This window comes from Somniosus microcephalus, chromosome 7, assembly GCF_052327205.1.
Source record: "Somniosus microcephalus isolate GS21.2 chromosome 7, FLI_Smic_1.0, whole genome shotgun sequence".
NCBI classification, from domain to species: domain Eukaryota; kingdom Metazoa; phylum Chordata; class Chondrichthyes; order Squaliformes; family Somniosidae; genus Somniosus; species Somniosus microcephalus.
In genome coordinates this window covers 48,493,200-48,512,132 of record NC_140993.1, presented here as the reverse complement: position 1 = coordinate 48,512,132, position 18,933 = coordinate 48,493,200, and the positions used below count along the sequence as shown (strand labels likewise).

Below are 18,933 nucleotides of genomic sequence, written 5' to 3'. Positions count from 1 at the left end.
AAATTAGTTAACATTTTGTTGAGCATTACTAATATATAGCACACCAGTTAATAGGTACTTGGCTAATTTAAAAAAAAAAAAATTAAAGTCAGACTTGCTCATTTCCTATTCCTCCTAATGAAGAAACTGCAGGATTTGATTGGAACAGCATAGGGTGAGGTTGCTACTGTTTCCAGAGCAGGAGTCTTAGTCAGTCATGCAACCGATTAGCTGGATCAGTAGATATAAGCACTTACAAAAGAAACTCCCTCCTTTCCCACAGATGCCGTATAGTGTACGATTCAACAGGTAGTGGCACCTCTAGTACCTCACCCAAGTGTCCTTTTTTGAGATGCTACTTTGGACACGAGTGCCGACAAGGTATTGGACGATGCAGCAACAGCATTGCCAAGCTGCATTCTACCCTCACTTGGTGTTCATGGAGATGCTCCAGTGAGATAGTGATCACGACACGGAGCTTTTGCTGATTTTCCCCAGTTCCTTTATGAATGCCCCACTCCAAAGGAACAAACTCAGTACAATGCAGGATTGAACCTGGGACCTTTCTGTTCTGTCTCAGTTACAGGCAGAGCGGTGTCTTTGAGTCATTTGAGAGGGAGGCGGGTGGTTGTCATTGTAAAGAGGAAAAGCGCCCTGCTAACTAATATGACACTGCACATCCCTGGCAAGTGATGTAATGATATTCGCAAAGTGACAATGTCATTCAAAACAAAACTGCGACGTGAATGACATCCTCACACCACATTGCTGATAAATCTGTTGAAAGCTATGCCAATGTCAGCCAATGCTAAAGATTTCCCTTTAACAAAAGCAATGCTTCTTTGGATGAAATGTGTTAGTACAGTTACTATAAGATCTTTGGTTAAAGTATTATATTGCAAAAGAGATAAAGACCGGATTCAAAAGGATCAATCAACAAGTAGTACTGAAGGCCCAAGTGTTCTCAGGTCACCTTCACCCTTCCATTAATAACAGTCTGGCAGTGGCCTCTACAAGATGAAAGCCCACATAGCATCTCGGCTTTCATTCGTGTGAGCTGCATTTGCTGCCCAATTTTGCAAGGGTATTATCTGGTGATAATCATTTTCCAAATAATGCCCATGTTTCCATTTTCCATGGAGATGGGATACTATATTAGGGTCTAGTTACCAGAACTACTGCTACATTTTATAGGTTTTCGATAAAGAGCATAAATAGTTCTTGCCACTACACTAACGGTATGCTTTCCAATTCTTTTCTTCCTCATTTTATGTTCATTTTTCCATTCACCTTTTGGTCCCTTGACTGCTCGCTGGGGTACACTCCATGGGCACCAGTCACTCTCTGGCAATTTATCCAAGTGGGCATGTGGAAGCATTGGTAGAGTGTGTTGGAAAACTATTCAACTGTGGTGAACATCACAGCGGAGTCCAGTCCTATCCTCAGCGGATGTACACACAGGCAACCTTCCAGGAGAGACATTGGCGAGCGTTTGGGTCCTAATTTCCCCTCCCTAACCCAGAGCAACTAATGTAATTGTAGCCAAGAACGGCTAACTTACTACTGACTAGGAGATTTGACCCTGGCAACATTCTGGTCTCTACAGCTCAGCTAAGTACTGCAGATGCATTATGGGAGCTGAGATATTCCATTCTAGTAAGGTTTGCCTTTCAGAATTGAACGAGTCTCTCTTTCTCTTGCTGTTGGTAAACAGCCAGATTTTGTTGAAGCTGATATTTGTGCAGCTATCAGTTAGCAGATCTTTAAATGTAATCTCTTTTACAGTACAGTAGTAGTGAAGACTGCTTATAGAATAATAGAAACTTATGGCATAGAAGGAGGCCATTCGGCTCATCGTATCTGTGCTGGCCGAAAAAGAGCTATCCAGCCTAATCCCACTTTCCAGCTCTTGGTCCGTAGCCTTCGAGATTACGGCACTTCAAGTGCATATCCAAGTACTTTTTAAATGTAATGAAGGTTTCTGCCTCCAACACCTTTTTAGGCAGTGAGTTCCAGGCCCCCACCATTCTCTGGGTAAAAAAAGTTCTCCTCAACGCCCCTCTAATCCTTCTACCAATTACTTTAAATCTATGCCCCCTGGTTTTAATCGAAATAGGTCCTTCCTATCCACTCTATCTAGGTCCCACATAATTTTATACATCTCAATCAAGTTTCCCCTCAGCCTTCTCTGTTTCAAAGAAAACAACCCCAGCCTATCCAATATTTCCTCATAGCTAAAATTCTCCAGTCCTGGCAACATCCTCCTAAATCTCCTCTGTACTCTCTCTAGTGCAATCACATCTTTACAATCCTTCAAGGTGGCGATAGAGGAATTTCTGGAAAACAAAGTGATCACAGCATATTGAAGGTAAGAGTAAATCATTTTGGAAAATCATTAAAGGGTTTAGGGGACTCATCGGGTTTCTCTGATCATCCATGAGGGTCAGAGAGAAATTTTTGATAGGCGAGTCCTGAATTGGCTCCTGGTCTCTTTTTTTTAACCTCTTCCAGGAGATGGTGGAGCACAGTTAGCCGAAGGACAGGAGCGAGTTCATATGGGCCTGAAAGCCTTTTGTTTTCATGGATACATAAACACATGCAGCAATCTCTCAGTTTCTATATGAGCTCGACGAGCCTTCTCCTCTTCAAGGTTCTCGAGCTGTTTATTTCAATGAAATATTGTATTTTTAATTTTCATTACTATTAATCCCCATATTGGAAGTCTGCAACCCGAGTCATAGTATGGTAACACTGGACTGATATAAAACAAAATGTGGCACCATTACCCTCAGACTGTGGTGGTCTTGGCTTAGGAAGGCTGTAACATCTGCCTGGAGTGTCATACTGTCCAGGAACTGGCTCCACAGAGCTGTGAGACAGGAGCAGAGCTGGGCCAGGTCCTTGCTGATCTGTTCCGCCACTTTGTCCGGGCTGCTGAACATCTGCAAGAAGATCATAAATGCTTGACAACATAAAACATGTTCTTACAAACAACTTACCTACAACCTACAGCCAAACCACATACACTGACAGTGTTACTAATGTAAGATGATGCATTTTAGGGAGGAAGAGTATATTAAATGGTAAAACTTTAAAGGAATAAAGGAGCAGAGAGACTCAGGGGTTCAGAAACATAAATCTTTGAAAGTAGGACGAGAGGTTGGTAAAGCTGTTAAAACATACTGTCTTTTTTAGAGGGAAAGATTTTATTAAGAGCATCTGTTACTGTAAAATATGTAATTTTTTATATTTTGTTCTGTTTTGTTTAAAACCTTACTTTGGACAATAGAAATTTTAGTTAGCGAGGACAAAAAGTCGTGGATGAAAATTTTTCAAAAAGCATTCTGAGTGATTCAATTGCTTCACATTTTTGATTTTTTTGTTATTGGCATGTCGTCCTGACTGGTCATTCCGGATTGGTTGTTTTTCTAAATGCTTAGCAGTTTCTCATTGACTGTTTTAGTTGTAGATCTTCAGTTCTGATTTGCCGCTTTTACTCTGAACTAATTAACGTGTGATGAAAAAAATGTGATAGCAAAAGTGTCCTGCCATAGACATAGTAATGGAAGAGGTAGCAGATACTTGATAGGATAAAAATTGAAATAGAGGAGGTATTAGAAAGGCTGGCTGTACTTAAAGTAGATAAGTCACGAGGAGCAGATGGGATGCATCCGAGGATGCTGAGGGAATTGAGGGAGGAAATCGCGGAGGTACTGGCCATAATATTCCAATCCCCCTGAGATACGGGGGTGGTGCCAGAGGACTGGAGAATTGCAAATGTTACACCATTGTTCAAAAAAGGGTGTAAACCCAAAAACTACAGGCCAGTCAGTTTGACCTCATTTTTTAAATTTTTTTATTCATTGATGGGATGTGGGCGTCGCTGGCTAGGCCTGCATTTAGTGCCCATCCCTAATTGCCCTTGAGAAGATGGTGGTGAGCCGCCTTCTTGAACCGCTGCACTCCCTATGTTGTAGGTACACCCACAATGCTGTTAGGAAGGGAGTTCCAGGATTTTGGCCCAGCGACAGTGAAGGAACGGCGATACAGGTCCAAGTCAGGATGGTGTGTGGTTTGGAGGGGAACTTGTAGGTGGTGATGTTCCCATGCGTCTGCTGCCCTTGTCCTTCTAAGTGGTAGAGGTCGCAGGTTTGGAAGGTGCTGTTGAAGGAGCTTTGGCGAGTTGCTGCAGTGCATCTTGTAGATGGTACACACTGCAGCCACAGTGCGCCGGTGGTGGAGGGAGTGAATGTTGAAGGCGGGCTGCTTTATCCTGAATGGTGTCGAGCTTCTTGAGTGTTGTTGGAGCTGCACTCATCCAGGCAAGTGGAGGGTATTCCATCACACTCCTGACTTGTGCCTTGTAGATGGTGGAAAGGCTTTGGGGAGTCACGAGGTGAGACACTCGCCGCAGAATTCCCAGCCTCTGGCCTGCTCTTGTAGCCACAGTGTTTATATGGCTGGTCCAGTTCAGTTTCTGATCAATGGTAACCCCCAGGATATTGATAGTGGGGGATTCAGCGATGGTAATGCCATTGAATGTCAAGGGCAGATGGTTAAGAGTCTCGCTTGTTGGAGATGGTCATTGCCTGGCACTTGTGTGCTGCGAATGTTACTTGCCACTTGTCAGCCCAAGTCTGAATGTTGTCCAGGTCTTGCTGCATATGGACACGGACTGCGTCAGTATCTGACGAGTCTCGAATGGTGCTGAACAGTGTGCAATCATCAGCGAACATCCCCACTTCTGACCTTATGATGGAGGGAAGGTCATTGATGAAACAGCTGAAGATGGTTGGGCCTAGGACACTGCCCTGAGGAACTCCTGCAGTGATGTCATGTGATTGAGATGAATAACCTCCAACAACCACAGCCAACTTCCTTTGTGCTAGGTATGGGGAAGCTTTTAGAAACAGTAATCAGGGAGAAAATTAACAATCACTTGGACAAGAGTGGATTAATTAAGGAAAGCCAGCACGGATTTGTTAAAGGCAAATCATGTTTAACTAACTTGATCGAGTTTTTTGATGAGGTCTCAGAGAGGGTTGATGAGGGTAATGCAGTTGACGTAGTGTACATGAATTTCCAAAAGGTATCGACAAAGTGCCACATAATAGGCTTGCCAGCAAAGTTGAAGCCCATGGAATAAAAGGGACAGTGACAGCATGGGTACGGAATTGGCTAAGTGATAGGAAACAGAGAGTAGTGGTGAACGGTTGTTTTTCGGACTGGAGGAAGGTATACAGTGGTGTTCCCCGGGGGTCAGTTCTAGGACCACTGCTTTTCTTGATATATATTAATGACTTGGACGTGGGTGTACAGGGCACGATATTAAAATTTGCAGATGACACAAAACTTGGAAGCATAGTGAACAGTGAGGAGGATAGTGACAGACTTCAGGAAGACATAGACAGGCTGGTGAAATGGGCAGACACGTGGCAGATGAAATTTAACACAGAGAAGTGCAAAGTGATACATTTTGCTAGAAAGAATGAGGAGAGGACATATAAACTAAATGGTACAATCCTGAAGGGGGTGCCCAAACAGACAGACCTGGGGATATATGTGCACAAATCATTGAAGGTGGCAGGGCAGGTTGAGAAAGCAGTTAAAATGGCTTACGGGATCCTGGGCTTCATGAAGAGGTATAGGACTCGATTTTGCCATTGGTGCGGGCTGGGGGCGTGTCAGCCGCTTTTCGTGTTAGCCACCCGACTCCAATTTGATGTGGGAAAAATATGCGATTTTCCCCTAATTGGGCAATTGATTTCCAGTGTGTGGGAACCCCTGGCCCACTTAGTCTTTCCATCCTGAAAGTCGCCTCCGATGACGTCATCAGTGCTGCTGGATTTAAGGCCTGCAAGCAGCCTTGCTTCTTCTGCAGACAGCAAACCTTATGCCCTTTGCTGTGATAGATTCCTCCAGCCAATATGTCCAGCAGTAGGCCAAAGTCTGCACCAAGGTTCAATGATGCCGCCCTGCAAGCTCTGGTGGAGGGAGCAAGAGGAAATAAGGAGGTGCTCTTCCCTTCCTCAGGGAGGAAGAAGCCTCCCCAGCAGACGAAAGCTGTGTGGATGCAAGTGGCCCAGGAGGTCAACTCTATGTCTATGTGCCGCAGAACCTGGCTGCAGTGCAGGAAGAGGTTTCATGACCTTCTGCGCACTGGAAAAGTGAGTATGACTTTCCCATCACCCTCAATCTGATCCCCATTGCCTCTCCTCACCAGCACTCAGCTTTGCCAACCTCGTCCTCCACATCCCACTTGACCCTTACCCATTCCCTCTCTCTCTATGGTCACATTCACTTAACTATTCAACCATGCAGCCCTCACACTTCCTGTCACTATGATGCCATGACAACAACTACTTACAACACACAGGGAGGGTCCTTTGTATCCTTCTAAGCATCTATGCTATGCATTCACTACACTCACTCCTTCCATGGTCCATGGAGGAGCTTAGTCGCAAGGGTATTGAGAACATGGTCATTGTTCAGAATAGAATGACATCTCTTGAGGAGCGATGATCAGTTATTGGGCAAACAAAGCAGACCTTCATGCAAGTCCTCTGGAGTAGGACTTCCAGTGCGGAAATGGGTCCTCATGGCCCCCCTGCAGTGCAGCAAGGTGCTGTCAAGCCACTTGCAACCTCTGAAGTGGGGCTGACCCATGAGAGGGATGTTGCTGGCAGACAACAAGGAAGTGGGGGCTCCTCTCCTAGCGCTCACATGACCATGCCACAGCAAAGCCCTCGGTCAGAGTCCCATCAGAGTCCTCACTCAAATGAGATGGGCGTCTCAGCCCCTGCACAGCCGTAGGAGCAGCAGACTGTTGGCGAGCCCGCACAGGTTCGCCACTCCAGAGGATGCCCGCCAAAGGTGTCGAGACAGGAACAGTAAGAGAGCGAGCAAGGGGCCTCCACATCTGCTGAAGCCACAGGGGAAGCACCACGTAGGAGCACGCATAAGAGGAAGATAAAGCACAAGTAGTCATAAGGGTAGTCACTTGGGTGCTGTGTTTATTTTTGTTTTTGGACCAGCCATCATTGTGATTGTATTATAAAGTGTTTTGATGGCAAACTGCTTAAGTTGTGGCCTGTGTCATTTCACAAATGGGACTTTCACATTGAGGGCTTAGAGTGCCTTGTGATTATCAGAATGGTGGTCAGAGTGATAGGATTCCGTAGGTTCTTCTCCATTGTTGATGATCTGGTAAGAAGGAGCGAGACTAAGTGTTTGATTGTGCAGGCTAAGCAAATCTGGCCAGGATGAGTGTGTCCCTTGCATCCCAGGCTGCAATATGGTGGCACTCTGGTGCCTTCTGGCCTGTGCATCTTCAGGTGGGTGACTAGCAGCTTGGCGCTCCTGTTGATGTTTCTGCTGTTGGTGCTGCTGTTGCTTATGGTTCTGCTGCTGCCGCGGCTGGTCTTCATCCGAATCTGATGTCCAGGAGGAAAGGAATTAAATGGTCGCCATGCTTCTGGTATATGCCTCAGTTGAGGAAGTGCTTAGTCAAGGTGGGGAGAGGGGTTTCCAAGGAGGTCACACTGGAGATGGGTGTCAGGCTCCAAACTTCCACAACACTGAGTATGCCTGCTAAAAGTTCCCCCAGACCTGAAACAAAAAAGTTCTGCCACCTGCAAATGATCATCGTTGAAAACTCCTTTGTAATGGTGGAGCTGCAGCTGTTCGTAAGCAATCCACTTGTGAGGCCGCCAGGATTACCTGGCGTGTTCCAGAGGAGGCGTGTAGGATGGGGGAAATGTGTTAAAATTGGAAAGGCCTCTCAAAATGGGATTATAGAGGCAATTAAGTGGTTGTTAAGGGCCTATCCCGCCTCTTGGAGGTGGGATGGAAAGCGGGTCAGAAAACACGTACTTGGGAAAATTGCTCGGAGGCGGGATGGAGGCATGAACGGGCCCGCCCACCAGTTTTGGCAATTTTAACAACTCGCACGCCTCCAAACCCGCCTCCTCGGGCCTGGGAAAATCGAGCCCATAGAGTACAAAAGTGTGGGAATTATGATGAATCTGTATAAAACACTGGTTTGGCCCCAACTGGAGTACTGTGTCCAACTCTGAGCACCATGCTTTAGGAAGGATATGAAGGCTTTAGAGAGGGTGCAGAAAAGATTTACAAGAATGATTCCAGGAATGAGGGACTTCAGTTATGTTGATAGACTGGAGAAGCTGGAGTTGTTCTCCTTGGAGCAGAGAAGAGATTTGATAGAGGTGTTCAAAATCATGAAGGGTCTGGGCAGAGTAGATAGAGAAACTGTTCCCACTGACAGAAAGGCCAAGAGCCAGAGGACACAGATTTAAAGTGATTGGCAAAAGAACCAAAGGCGACGTAAGAAAAAACTTCTTTACGTAGCCTGAAAGGGTGGTGGAGGCAGATTCAATCATGGCTTTCAAAGGGAGTTGGATAAGAAGGAAAGAAATTTGCAGGGCTACGGGGAAAGGGCAGGGCAGTAGGACTAGCTGAAGTGGTCTTGCAGAGAGCCGGCACGGGCTCGACGGTCCGAATGGCCTTCCTCCGTGCTGTAACTATTCTATGATTTTAACATTAGGTGTAACTGTGTAAACTAGATGTAAGACTTTAACTCACTGGTACCTGCAGTACCTTTTACTCCTGTAGGTGTCACACTCTGTGACATTCAATCGCTGCACTTTTATAGTGAGAAATATATTACCCTGAGACTGCTTAAAATGGTCAACAGCTTCTGGCAAACCATTCAAAATGTCTCTGAAATTTTTTTCCTCTGCAATTTTTTTTGTCTGTTTCCGTATTGTAACATTCTTTAATTCTAGTATTGGGACGATGGCAAGGAGTTGTTATTTTCAGCCCATCCATCCTCAATTTTTGGGATCTAGGAATAGTTGGATCCTGGGCGCAGTGAGGCAAGAAGCTGGACTCCTTTGGTCATCAGTGTCAGTAGGAACAGTCACAGGCAGCCAGCAGCACACTATCACATTGTGAAACAGTGGTGTATAAATGTTTCTGTGTGAGAACTCCATCACTCTCCTGGGACCTTGTGTGTTAACTTCTGAAAGACAATGTCAGCTATCCAAAGGAAAACAACATTGAAAATAATACTTATGATCAGCATACAACAACAAAAAATCTGCTACTAAAACAAACAAAGATAGAAAAAATAAAGAATATAGAATTCCCGAGGCACCAAGCTCATGGCGCACATTGTGCCTAGCCAATGGGACAGAAATTGGATGATCTCGTAAATCCTCTGGGAACCCTTAAGGTCCACAGACTGCTGTTTTAAAATCTATGAGGTAAAAATATCTTTGGAGAGTCACAAAACAGAACCTTTCAAAAAAGGAATATAAAGTACAAGATGACAAGGATGCTACAGTGTCAACAATTAGCCAACAGTTTGTTTATATTATTCCACGACATTTGCCTCCACTTCATTAACTGTGAGTTTATGCATGTGCTGATCACCCTTTGTGCTGATAAGAAGTAGTTTTACCTATACCCAGGATCCAGGGTTAGCACGGTTAGTAGATGGGGAAATTAGACTCAGGTAGGGGAGGTGGAAAGGGAGGGGGGTAGAGGCAGGTGGGAGGGGGAAGAAAAAAATGTTGCAGGGCTACGGGGAAAGGGCGGTGGAGTGGGACTAGCTGAAGTCTCTTGCAGAGAGCCGGCATGGGCGTGACGGGCCGAATGTACTTCTTCTGTGCTGTAACCATTATATGATTCTATGATAAGAGCAGGGGAGTTATCCCTGGTGTCCTGGACAATATTTATCCCTCAATCAACAGATTATCTGGTCATTATCACATTGCTGTCTGTGGGAGCTTGCTGTGTGCAAATTAGCTACTGCGCTTCCCACATTACAACAGTCACTACACTTCAAAATGTACTTCATTGGCTGTAAAGCACTTTGGGGCGTCCAGTGGTCGTGAAAGGCGTGATATAAATGCAAGTATTTCTTTCTTTTGTACTGGACTGTTTTTCAAATTCAGCATTCTAATACCTTTGCAGGTTACTGGATATATCGAGCGTCAAGTCTACTAAAACACCTACATCTCTTTCAACTTAACCCTTCACTAATTTAACTGTAAGAGCCATAAAAGCTTAAGAAAATACTTTAAAATAGTGGTTAAATGGCATAATACAGTTAATTTACCTGACCGACTTATTGTATTAAGAAACCCCCTATTTTCTTGCTCCAGTAGTATAGTCCGAGACACCCCCTTCAGTCTTGCCACAATGGAACAGTCCCTAAGCCACACATGGGTGCAGCCATTTTACAGTTTAAACTGCACGTGGTTGAAGGAGGCAGAAGTTGTGAGGTTTGGAGCCGTACAGTTTTTGACCGTGTTCGTTTATACGTGTTTGCTTTGTAATTCCGTTTGTTAAGTGTTATAGTAAACAGTTTAAAAGACAAAGCTACGTTTGGGAACGTTTTATTTCGACACGCGTCTACTCGTTGTTAAAAACCCCACAGCTCAGTGGCTGCCTGTTTGGAAACTAAGAAGCGCCACTACATTAACACTGATCACTAAGTATTTATAATCGGCCATTTATTCTTTCGACTTTACACTTAAACTTCATTTGCTAATGTTCCAACCATTCGGATTTTTTGTCCAACTCATTTTGCAGTTCCTGAGCTTCCTCCTTAGACTCAACTACTTCTCCTCATTTAGCCTGGCTTGTAAATTTGACCAGTTTGCATTGAGTTTCTCAGTCCAAATTGTTAATGTAAATTAGAAAAGGTACTTGCACCAACACCAGTCCCTGAGGCACGCCACTCATACTTCCTTCCACTCACTTCTCTTACAATTACAGCATCGCCCCCACCCACCCACCCCCCATCTCTGTGGGGAACAGCGCTTTGAGATGTCCGGTGGTCATGAAAGGCGCTATATAAATGCAAGACTTTCTTTCTTTGTCTTTGTTGTACTAAAATGTCACGCCGAGAGTTTGGGCAGCTTGGGTATTTCTGATACCATTTCGTAACCTGAAATAGAAAGTACTTGCTGCTTTCTACCTTTCAGCCAATCATTTTATTCGTTCCCAGCTTACACCTTCACTCCTGACCCGTTAAATTTAAGTCATGGTGGGGGTTGAAATTTAACTTCGGCAGAAACGCTTAATGAGCGGGAGACGATCAGCCGCCTGTCAACGGAAAGGAAAGGGTTTGTAACGGGCGGCTGATCCGCCACTGCCCGTTTTACGCCATCGGCAAAAGTCAGTTTTACCCCCTCAATGTTTCTCCCAAGAACAAAACCATTTTTGTGAAGTCAGTAATAAAACTCCTCACCTGTATGTTAACGCGGAGCTGGGACAGTGTTTCTTCGATGAAGCAGTCCTCTGGTAGAGATAAAAATATAGTCTTTAAGGATTCCACCCCTCAAGAACAAAATGGCTATAATACAGCGTGTGACAGTGTACAAACAGAAAAAGGCTGGAAATAGAATCAGAATCATAAACAGCAGGGAAGGAGGCCATTCAGTCTATCATGTTTCTGTCCTGCTCTCTCCTCATAGCCCTGTAACTTCCTCAGCTTCAAACCTTTCACCCCACCAGCCACCACATTCAATGGATCATCCTCCGCCATTTCCGCCACCTCCAGCGTGATCCCACCACCAAACACATCTTCCCCTCACCTCCCCTTTCAGCATTCCGTAGGGACCACTCCCTCCGTGACACCCTAGTCCACTCCTCTACCACCCCAGCACCCCTTCCCCTTCGCCTGGCACCTTCCCGTGCAAGCGCAGGAGATGCAACACCTGCCCTTATACCTCCCCCCTTCCCACTGTCCAGGGTCCCAAACACCCCTTCCTCCAGGTGAAACAGCGATTTACTTGTACTTCTTGCAATTTAGTATACTGTATTCGCTGCTCACGATGTGGTCTCCTCTACATTGGAGACACCAAACGCAGATTGGATGACCGCTTTGCGGAACACCTCTATTCAGTCCGTAAGGGGGACCCTGAACTCCCGGTGGCCTGTCACTTTAATTCACCGCCCCATTCCCACTCAGACCTCACCATCCTCGGCCTCTTGCATTGTTCCACAGAAGCTCAGCGTAAGCTCGAGGAACAGCACCTCATCTTTCGATTAGGCACTCTACAGCCCTCTGGACTCAACATAGAGTTCAACAATTTCAGATCATAACCTCGGCCTCTGTCACATATATATATTTTCTACTTTGGCCCCCCTTTTTTTTCCCCCTCCCTTCAGCTGTCCTTCATTCTGCCAGCGCAAGTCACACCTCATCTAGAGCCATCCTTTGTTCCTTAACCTGTCCCATTACCACCTCCCCTTGCCTTGAATATCTCTTAATGTCTCTCAATGTCTCTTAATCTCTCCTGCTTTCTATCCTATCACTGACCTTACCTTTTGTTCTTTCATCCCCTCCCCCTTTTCCCAGCCCCCAAACTTGCTTTCCATTTCCTGCTTTTTTTCAGTTCGGACGAAAGGTCATTGACCTGAAACGTGGGCCCCGATTTTCCTGGAGCCGTCAGGCGAGTTTTCAGGTGGGCGGGGGCTGAAAATCGCAGAAATAGGGGGTCGCGAACCCCCCCACCCGATTCCCCGCCCTGCCCGACTTTCGCCCCGGTGTTTCAGCGCGACCCGAATCAGTCCTGCCCGCAGTCGGTGGAACTGGTCGTCGGGAGCCTAATGAGCAATAATTGGCAGCTGTAATCCAATTTTAAGGAGCCCTTGCAATTTTCAGCCTTTCCCCACGTAAACCACGCCTGGTGGGAACACCGCTGATGAAACCTGGCGTGAACAATGTCGGCTTTCTTACTTTCAGCTGCAGGTCAATCAGGAATGAAGAGATTTAATCAGACAGCATTTGTAGACTGCAGGACCTTGTTGCTCCAAGCTTGGGGCAACTTGCTGAAGGCTTAAGCACAGCTGTGGAAGGTTGGAGCCTCACACTTCTCCAGTGTGAGCTCCTGGGAAGCCCCTCTCACCACCCTCACTCAGTGCTTCCTCAACGGAGGCATCTGCCAGAAGCATGGAAGGTCTTTTGTTCCTTCCCTTCTTGGCATTAGAGGATCTGCAACAGCAGAGGAGGCTGGAGCAGATCCAGCAACAACAGCAGCAACAGCAGCACCAGCAGGAGCGACAGGCTGCGGCTCAGCCACCTGAGACAGCACAGGCCAGAAGGGGCCAGTGCATGGAAGGCTGTCAGCGCATGAGATACCCCCCAAACAGGGTCTACAGACGCAGGGTCAGCTACCTCAACATGACTGAGCAGCAGTGCCAAAGGCGGCTCCGACTGTCGCGAGAGGTAGTGACTGACATCTGCGCAATGCTACAGCAAGACCTGGAGCCCAGAGCACCAGGTCGACACTCCTTACCAGTGGCCATCAAAGTCACCACCGCACTCAACTTTTATGCCTCAGGCTCCTTCCAGGGATCAGCAGCAGACATCAGCGGCATCTCCCAGGCGGCCGCACACACTTGCATCAAACAGGTAACCGATGCCCTCTTTGCCCTCGCGCACAATCACATCCATTTCACCAGGGATCGCGCAAATGTGAGGGCGCGAGCGCTTGGATTAGCTCAGCTGGCAGACTTTCCAAGGGTGCAGGGCATCATTGACTGCACACGTGGCCCTTAGGGTACCCCATCGCAATCCAGGAGTTTTTGTCAACCGCAAGGACTTCCACTTCCTTAACGTTCAGCTGGTGTGTGACCACAAGAAGGTGATTTTGCATGTTTGTGCCAAGTACCCTGGCAGCTGCCATGACTCCCTCATACTGCGCCAGTCTACTGTGCCTCCGCTATTCAGTCCACCAAATGAACTTCAAGGATGGCTACTTGGAGACAAGGGATATCCCCTGCGCTCTTGGCTAATGACGCCGTTGAGGAGACCAGCCAGCGAAGCTGAGGAGCGCTACAACTCCAGCCACATTACCACCAGATGCATTATCGAGCAAACCATCGGATTGCTGAAGGTGCGCTTCAGATGCCTCGATAGATCAGGTGGAGCCCTACAGTACTCATCAGCCAGGGTCTCCAAAATCGTCGTGGTATGCTGTGTGCTTCACATCATGGCACAACGTCGTGGCTTGCCGATTCCACAGGACCAAGAGGCTCCTCACAGTGCCGCCTCGGATGAGGATGATGCTGAGGATAATGCTGAGGAGGAGGAGGAGGACAGAAATGAGCATCCTGCAGAGGCCCGCCAACCAGCGGCACCAGTGCGCGAGAACATTGCTGGGCGGAATGCAAGGAACGCACTCATACTGGGCAGATTTGCGTAGCCTGGTACATCAAACACTGCAGCCTCACTGCTTCTTAACTGACCATGGACAGTGGCCCATGCCTACACATTCCTACCTATTTGACCAGCTTGCTGACATCTGCAAGTTATCCTAAGGCCTCTATGTGATATCCCCATTCGCCAAATGACAGACGCCATAACTGCAGCAGTTGCCACCAGATTTTTTATGTACAGGAAAATGATGGCATTAAAACTATTTACAAGACTTTTCACCCAAGTGAGTACCCTTGTGATTAGTGGTGCTTTATTTTTCTCTTACGTGTGCTCCTACGCAGTGGTACCCCTGTGGCTTCAGCAGATGTGGAGGCCCCTTGCTCACTTTCCTGCTGCGCCTGTCTCGACACCTTTGGCGGGCATCCTCTGGGGTGGCGAGCCTGTGAGGGCTCGCCAGCAGTCTGCTGCTCCCGTGGCTGTGCAGGGCTTGAGACTCCTATCTCACTGGGGTGTGGACTCCGGCGGGGCTCTGATCGAGGGCTCTGAAGTGGCATGGAAGTGTGAGCGCATGGAGGGGAGCCCCCACTTCCTTGAGGTGTGCCAACAACCTCCCTCTCATGGGTCAGCTCCCCCTCAGCGCCTGCAAGTAGCTGGAGAGCACCATGCTGCACATCAGGGGGGCCATGGGGACTCGTCTCTGCACTGGAAGTCCTGCTCAGAGGGACTTCCATGAAGGTCTGGTTTCGGTGCTCAATAGATGCCCATCACTCCTCAAGAGATGCCATTCTATTCTGAGCACTCACCGTGTTTTCGATACCCTGGCGACTAAGCTCCTCCATGGCCGCAGCCCTCCTCTCCTCGGCCGCAGCCCTCCTCTCCTCGGCCGCAGCCCTCCTTTCCGTGGTGATGCTTTCATGCGCCAATGACTCCAATAAGGCTCTGCTCATGCTAGCCATGGACTCCTCCATTCGCTCCACACTCGCAGCGACCCTGGAGACAAAACCTGCCAGAGACTCCTGCATCTGTGCATGGAGACCCATCACCTCCTCTCTTGCGGATGGACCCAGAGGTATAGTTCGACATGCAGCTGAGCTGAGCTGGCAGAGGCCTGCGCCCTCCGACGAGGACTCTCCACTGCTGTCCCTGTCTCCACAATCTGCTGATGCTCACTTGTGGGCTGTGAAACACCAGGTGACAACACTACTCTATGTCCCGAAGGCCCCCCTGAGGTGTGAGTGTCTGCGCTGGTGCTGGGTGCGCTTACTTCCGCTGACGCTGCGCCCTCAGAGGCTGGAGCTTCCTCTGAGGAGTCTGGCTGCAAAGCCTCTTCCTCCTCGGCAGTGGGGACGGGGGCTCCGGATGGTCCTGTGGGGGAGTAAAGGAAAGAGTTAGAGATCTGATGCCAAGGCTACTTGCACATTGGATTTGGCAGATGCTCATAAGTCCAAATGATGTAGCTTCAGAATCATATCAGCGACTCATGCTATGTCAATGAGAGAGATGGGAAACTATTCTGTCACCAGCTTGCGGGCTTGCTCCTGTCTCTCCTGCCCCAGCTTCCGCAGCCACGTCAGCCCCAGCAATCTCCATCACTGCTTCCTCACAGGGGGTCAGGTGGGCGATTGAGGGTGGTCCTCCTCCAGTCCTCGCTCGCTCTCTTTTCCTGCAATGAGGGAGGCAAGTGGAGTTTGAGTGAGAGTGCAGGAGTGAGTGTAGAGATTGCATAGCATAGATACTTAGAAGGAGACAAAAATGGTGTGAGGCTGTAAGACCAAGGGCCCTCCCTGTGTGTTGTTAGTTGTGTTCCAAGCATCAGAGTGAGAGGCAGTGTGAGGGCTGCATGGCGGAATAGTTACGTGAATGTGAGCATAGAGAGAGAGGGAATGGGTAAGGGTGCATGATGTGACTGTGAAGTGGGGTGTGGAGGAAGAGAGTGCTGAAGCTGAGTGCTGTTGGGGAAAGGCAATGGGGATCAGGTTGAGGGTCATGGGAACTTCATACTTACTTTCCCTGTGCGGTGAAGGTCATGGAAGCGCTTCCTGCATCCAGGTCCGACGGGTGACTCCCTGAGAGTTGACCTCTGCAGCCACCTCCATCCATGCAGCCCTGGTCTCTTTGGGAGGCCTCTTCCTCCCCGAGCTAGGGAAGAGGACCGCCCTGTGGGCCCTAACCCCATCCACCAATGTCTGCAGTGACGTCTCATCAAATTTGGCGGCAGCTCGGGCTCTGCCGCTGGCAGCAGCTGGTGCAGGCTCCTCTGCCATTCTGTACGACTGGTTGGGAAGCCTGCAGAGGTTGAAAAGCTTGCTGGAGACTTTAGAAGCACCACGAATGATGACATCATACTTGTAATGATCAATAACATGTCATTCTATAGTGGACACTAGGTGGAACCGTAGAGCTGTATATAGCTGTATGTATAAGACTACACTACCCAGCTGTATGTATATTAAGACTACATTACCCATGAGGCACTAGGCTACCCACAAGGCAGCAGTCAAGATGGAAGCCTCTACAGATACTGTACCTAGCTCAATAAAAGTGTCTAGCAAAAGCTAGCTGCGTTCATAATAAGAATGTCTATTTATTAATGAACATAAGATGGTACCAGGATGGTGAAGATCTGCTGAAAATTGTGAAAAGCGACATGGAGAATTTGAAGCCACCAGAGCGTTTGAAACTCTCAGGAAACATCGACTACAATTGGCAGACTCTTAAACAACAATTCGAACTCTACATTGCAGCCATCGGATTTGGTACGAAGCCAGACGCAAGAAAGATAGCATTGCTGCTTACGGTTGCAGGCCCACAGGCGATAGAGGTATTTAATACATTTGTATTTAATCCAGAGGAGAACAGAGAAAAATTAGAAGATGTGCTAAAAAAATTTGATGCACATTGCTCTCCCAAAAAGAATGAGACCTATGAAAGATACATCTTCCGTTCTCGAACACAGCAACAAAATGAGACTTTTGATAGCTTTATAACTGATCTGAAACTGAAAGCACAGACATGTAATTTCTCTGAGCTGAAATCATCCATGATTCGTGACCAGATTGTGTTTGGTATTCATGATAAAAAAAGTCAGGGAACGTCTGTTGAGAGAAACTGAACTAAATTTGGAAAATGCAGTGAAAATATGCCAAGCCAGCGAGCTAGCTCGAAAGCACGCAAAGACTTTCAGTGAAATCAATAATGATGCGATTGTAATGAGTGATAATGCTGCTGTCGGTGCTGTGTCCTATAAGGGGAAGAAACATGGGCAGAACAGAAATGAAAAGCAATCGGAGGATGAAATTTTTAATTGTAAACGCTGTGGTTACAAACACCAGTTAAGGCAATGCCCAGCGTTTGGAAAAATGTGCACAAAGTGTAATGGAAAGAATCACTTTGCCAAACAATGCTTTTCAAAAGTAAAAACTAAGAAAGGGCAACGAGTTAATGTAATTGAGGACACTGATTTAAGTAAGACATTTTTTGTACAAATGGTGTCATGTGACAATATCAAAAAGGATACAGAAAATGTGCAGCCCTCAGAAATGGACAATGCTGAACATAAAGTTAATGCAGTAAAAGAGGACAAATGGATGATCCCACTGCAGGTAAATGGAGCATTAGTTACCTTGAAACTAGACACTGGGGCAAAAGCAAACTTAATCAGTATGAGTGACATTAACAATATGAAAGAAAAGCCCAAAATACAGAAAAAGTCAGTACTACTGAAGGACTATAATGGACAGAAAATAGATAGCTTAGGTGTATGCAGACTCAAAGTGACAGTCAAAGACAAAGTGCATCATCTCATGTTTTCTGTTGTGGCTGAAAGACTTGATTCACTACTGGGTGACAAAGCTTGTGAGGACTTAGAACTGGTCAAGAGAGTCTACTGTATAAACTGTGCCATAAGCAGACCAGATGACTCGAAGGATTCTGTAGTGAATAATTTCCAGGATGTGTTCAAAGGATTTGGAGTTCTACCATTCACTTACAAGATCCAGCTAAAGGAGGATGCTCAGCCAGTGGTACATGCTCCACGAAGAGTTCCAGCACCCCTGCATGACTGGCTCAAGAATGAACTGGACAGAATGACCACACTAGGAGTCATCAGGAAAGTCAAAGAGCCAACAGACTGGGTTAACTCCATGGTATGTGTAAAGAAAAAGAACAATGATCTAAGAATATGCGTGGATCCAAAGGACTTAAATGCAAACATAAAACGTGAACACTACCAGATTCCCAAGCGAGAAGAAATCACCAGTGAAATGTCAGGTGCCAGATACTATACAAAGCTCGATGCCTCACAAGGATTATGGCAACTAAAACTGGATGAAGAGAGCACCAAATACTGTACCTTCAACACACCATTTGGCAGGTATTGTTTCCTCAGGATGCCTTTCGGGATAATATCTGCATCTGAAATCTTTCATAGAGTGATGGAACACATAATTGAAGGTCTAGAAGGAGTTCAGGTCTATGTTGATGACATCATCATCTGGGGCTCCACACTGAAAGAACACAATGAGAGACTGACTAAAGTGCAACAGACCATACGCCGGAATGGACTGAAGCTCAACAAAGCCAAGTGTCAGTTTGGTGTCCAGGAAGTCACTTTCCTAGGAGATAATCTATCTGGTAAAGGAATAGAGCCAGATATGGAAAAAGTAAACGCCATACTCAAAATGCCCCGACCCACTGACAAAAAAGGAGTGCTACGCATCATGGGGATGATAAACTTCATTGGAAAGTTCATTCCTAACTTG

At 46.9% G+C, this 18,933-nt stretch overlaps 1 protein-coding gene across 2 annotated transcripts in view; it reads right to left on the bottom strand.

Annotated features, from left to right (window-relative positions):
- fam135b (family with sequence similarity 135 member B) overlaps nt 1–18,933 on the bottom strand; it is a 577,057-nt gene that overhangs the window by 98,227 nt on the left and 459,897 nt on the right. For both annotated transcript variants that reach the window (XR_015078967.1, XM_085992464.1), the window contains exons 9-10: nt 11,258–11,307; nt 2,766–2,921 (exon numbers count right to left, since the gene is read on the bottom strand). Coding sequence is in view for 1 of the 2 variants with exons in the window: in XM_085992464.1 (XP_085848590.1) it covers nt 2,766–2,921; nt 11,258–11,307 (206 nt within the window). In the remaining variant the exon portion in view is untranslated. The remainder of the gene's footprint in view (nt 1–2,765; nt 2,922–11,257; nt 11,308–18,933) is intronic.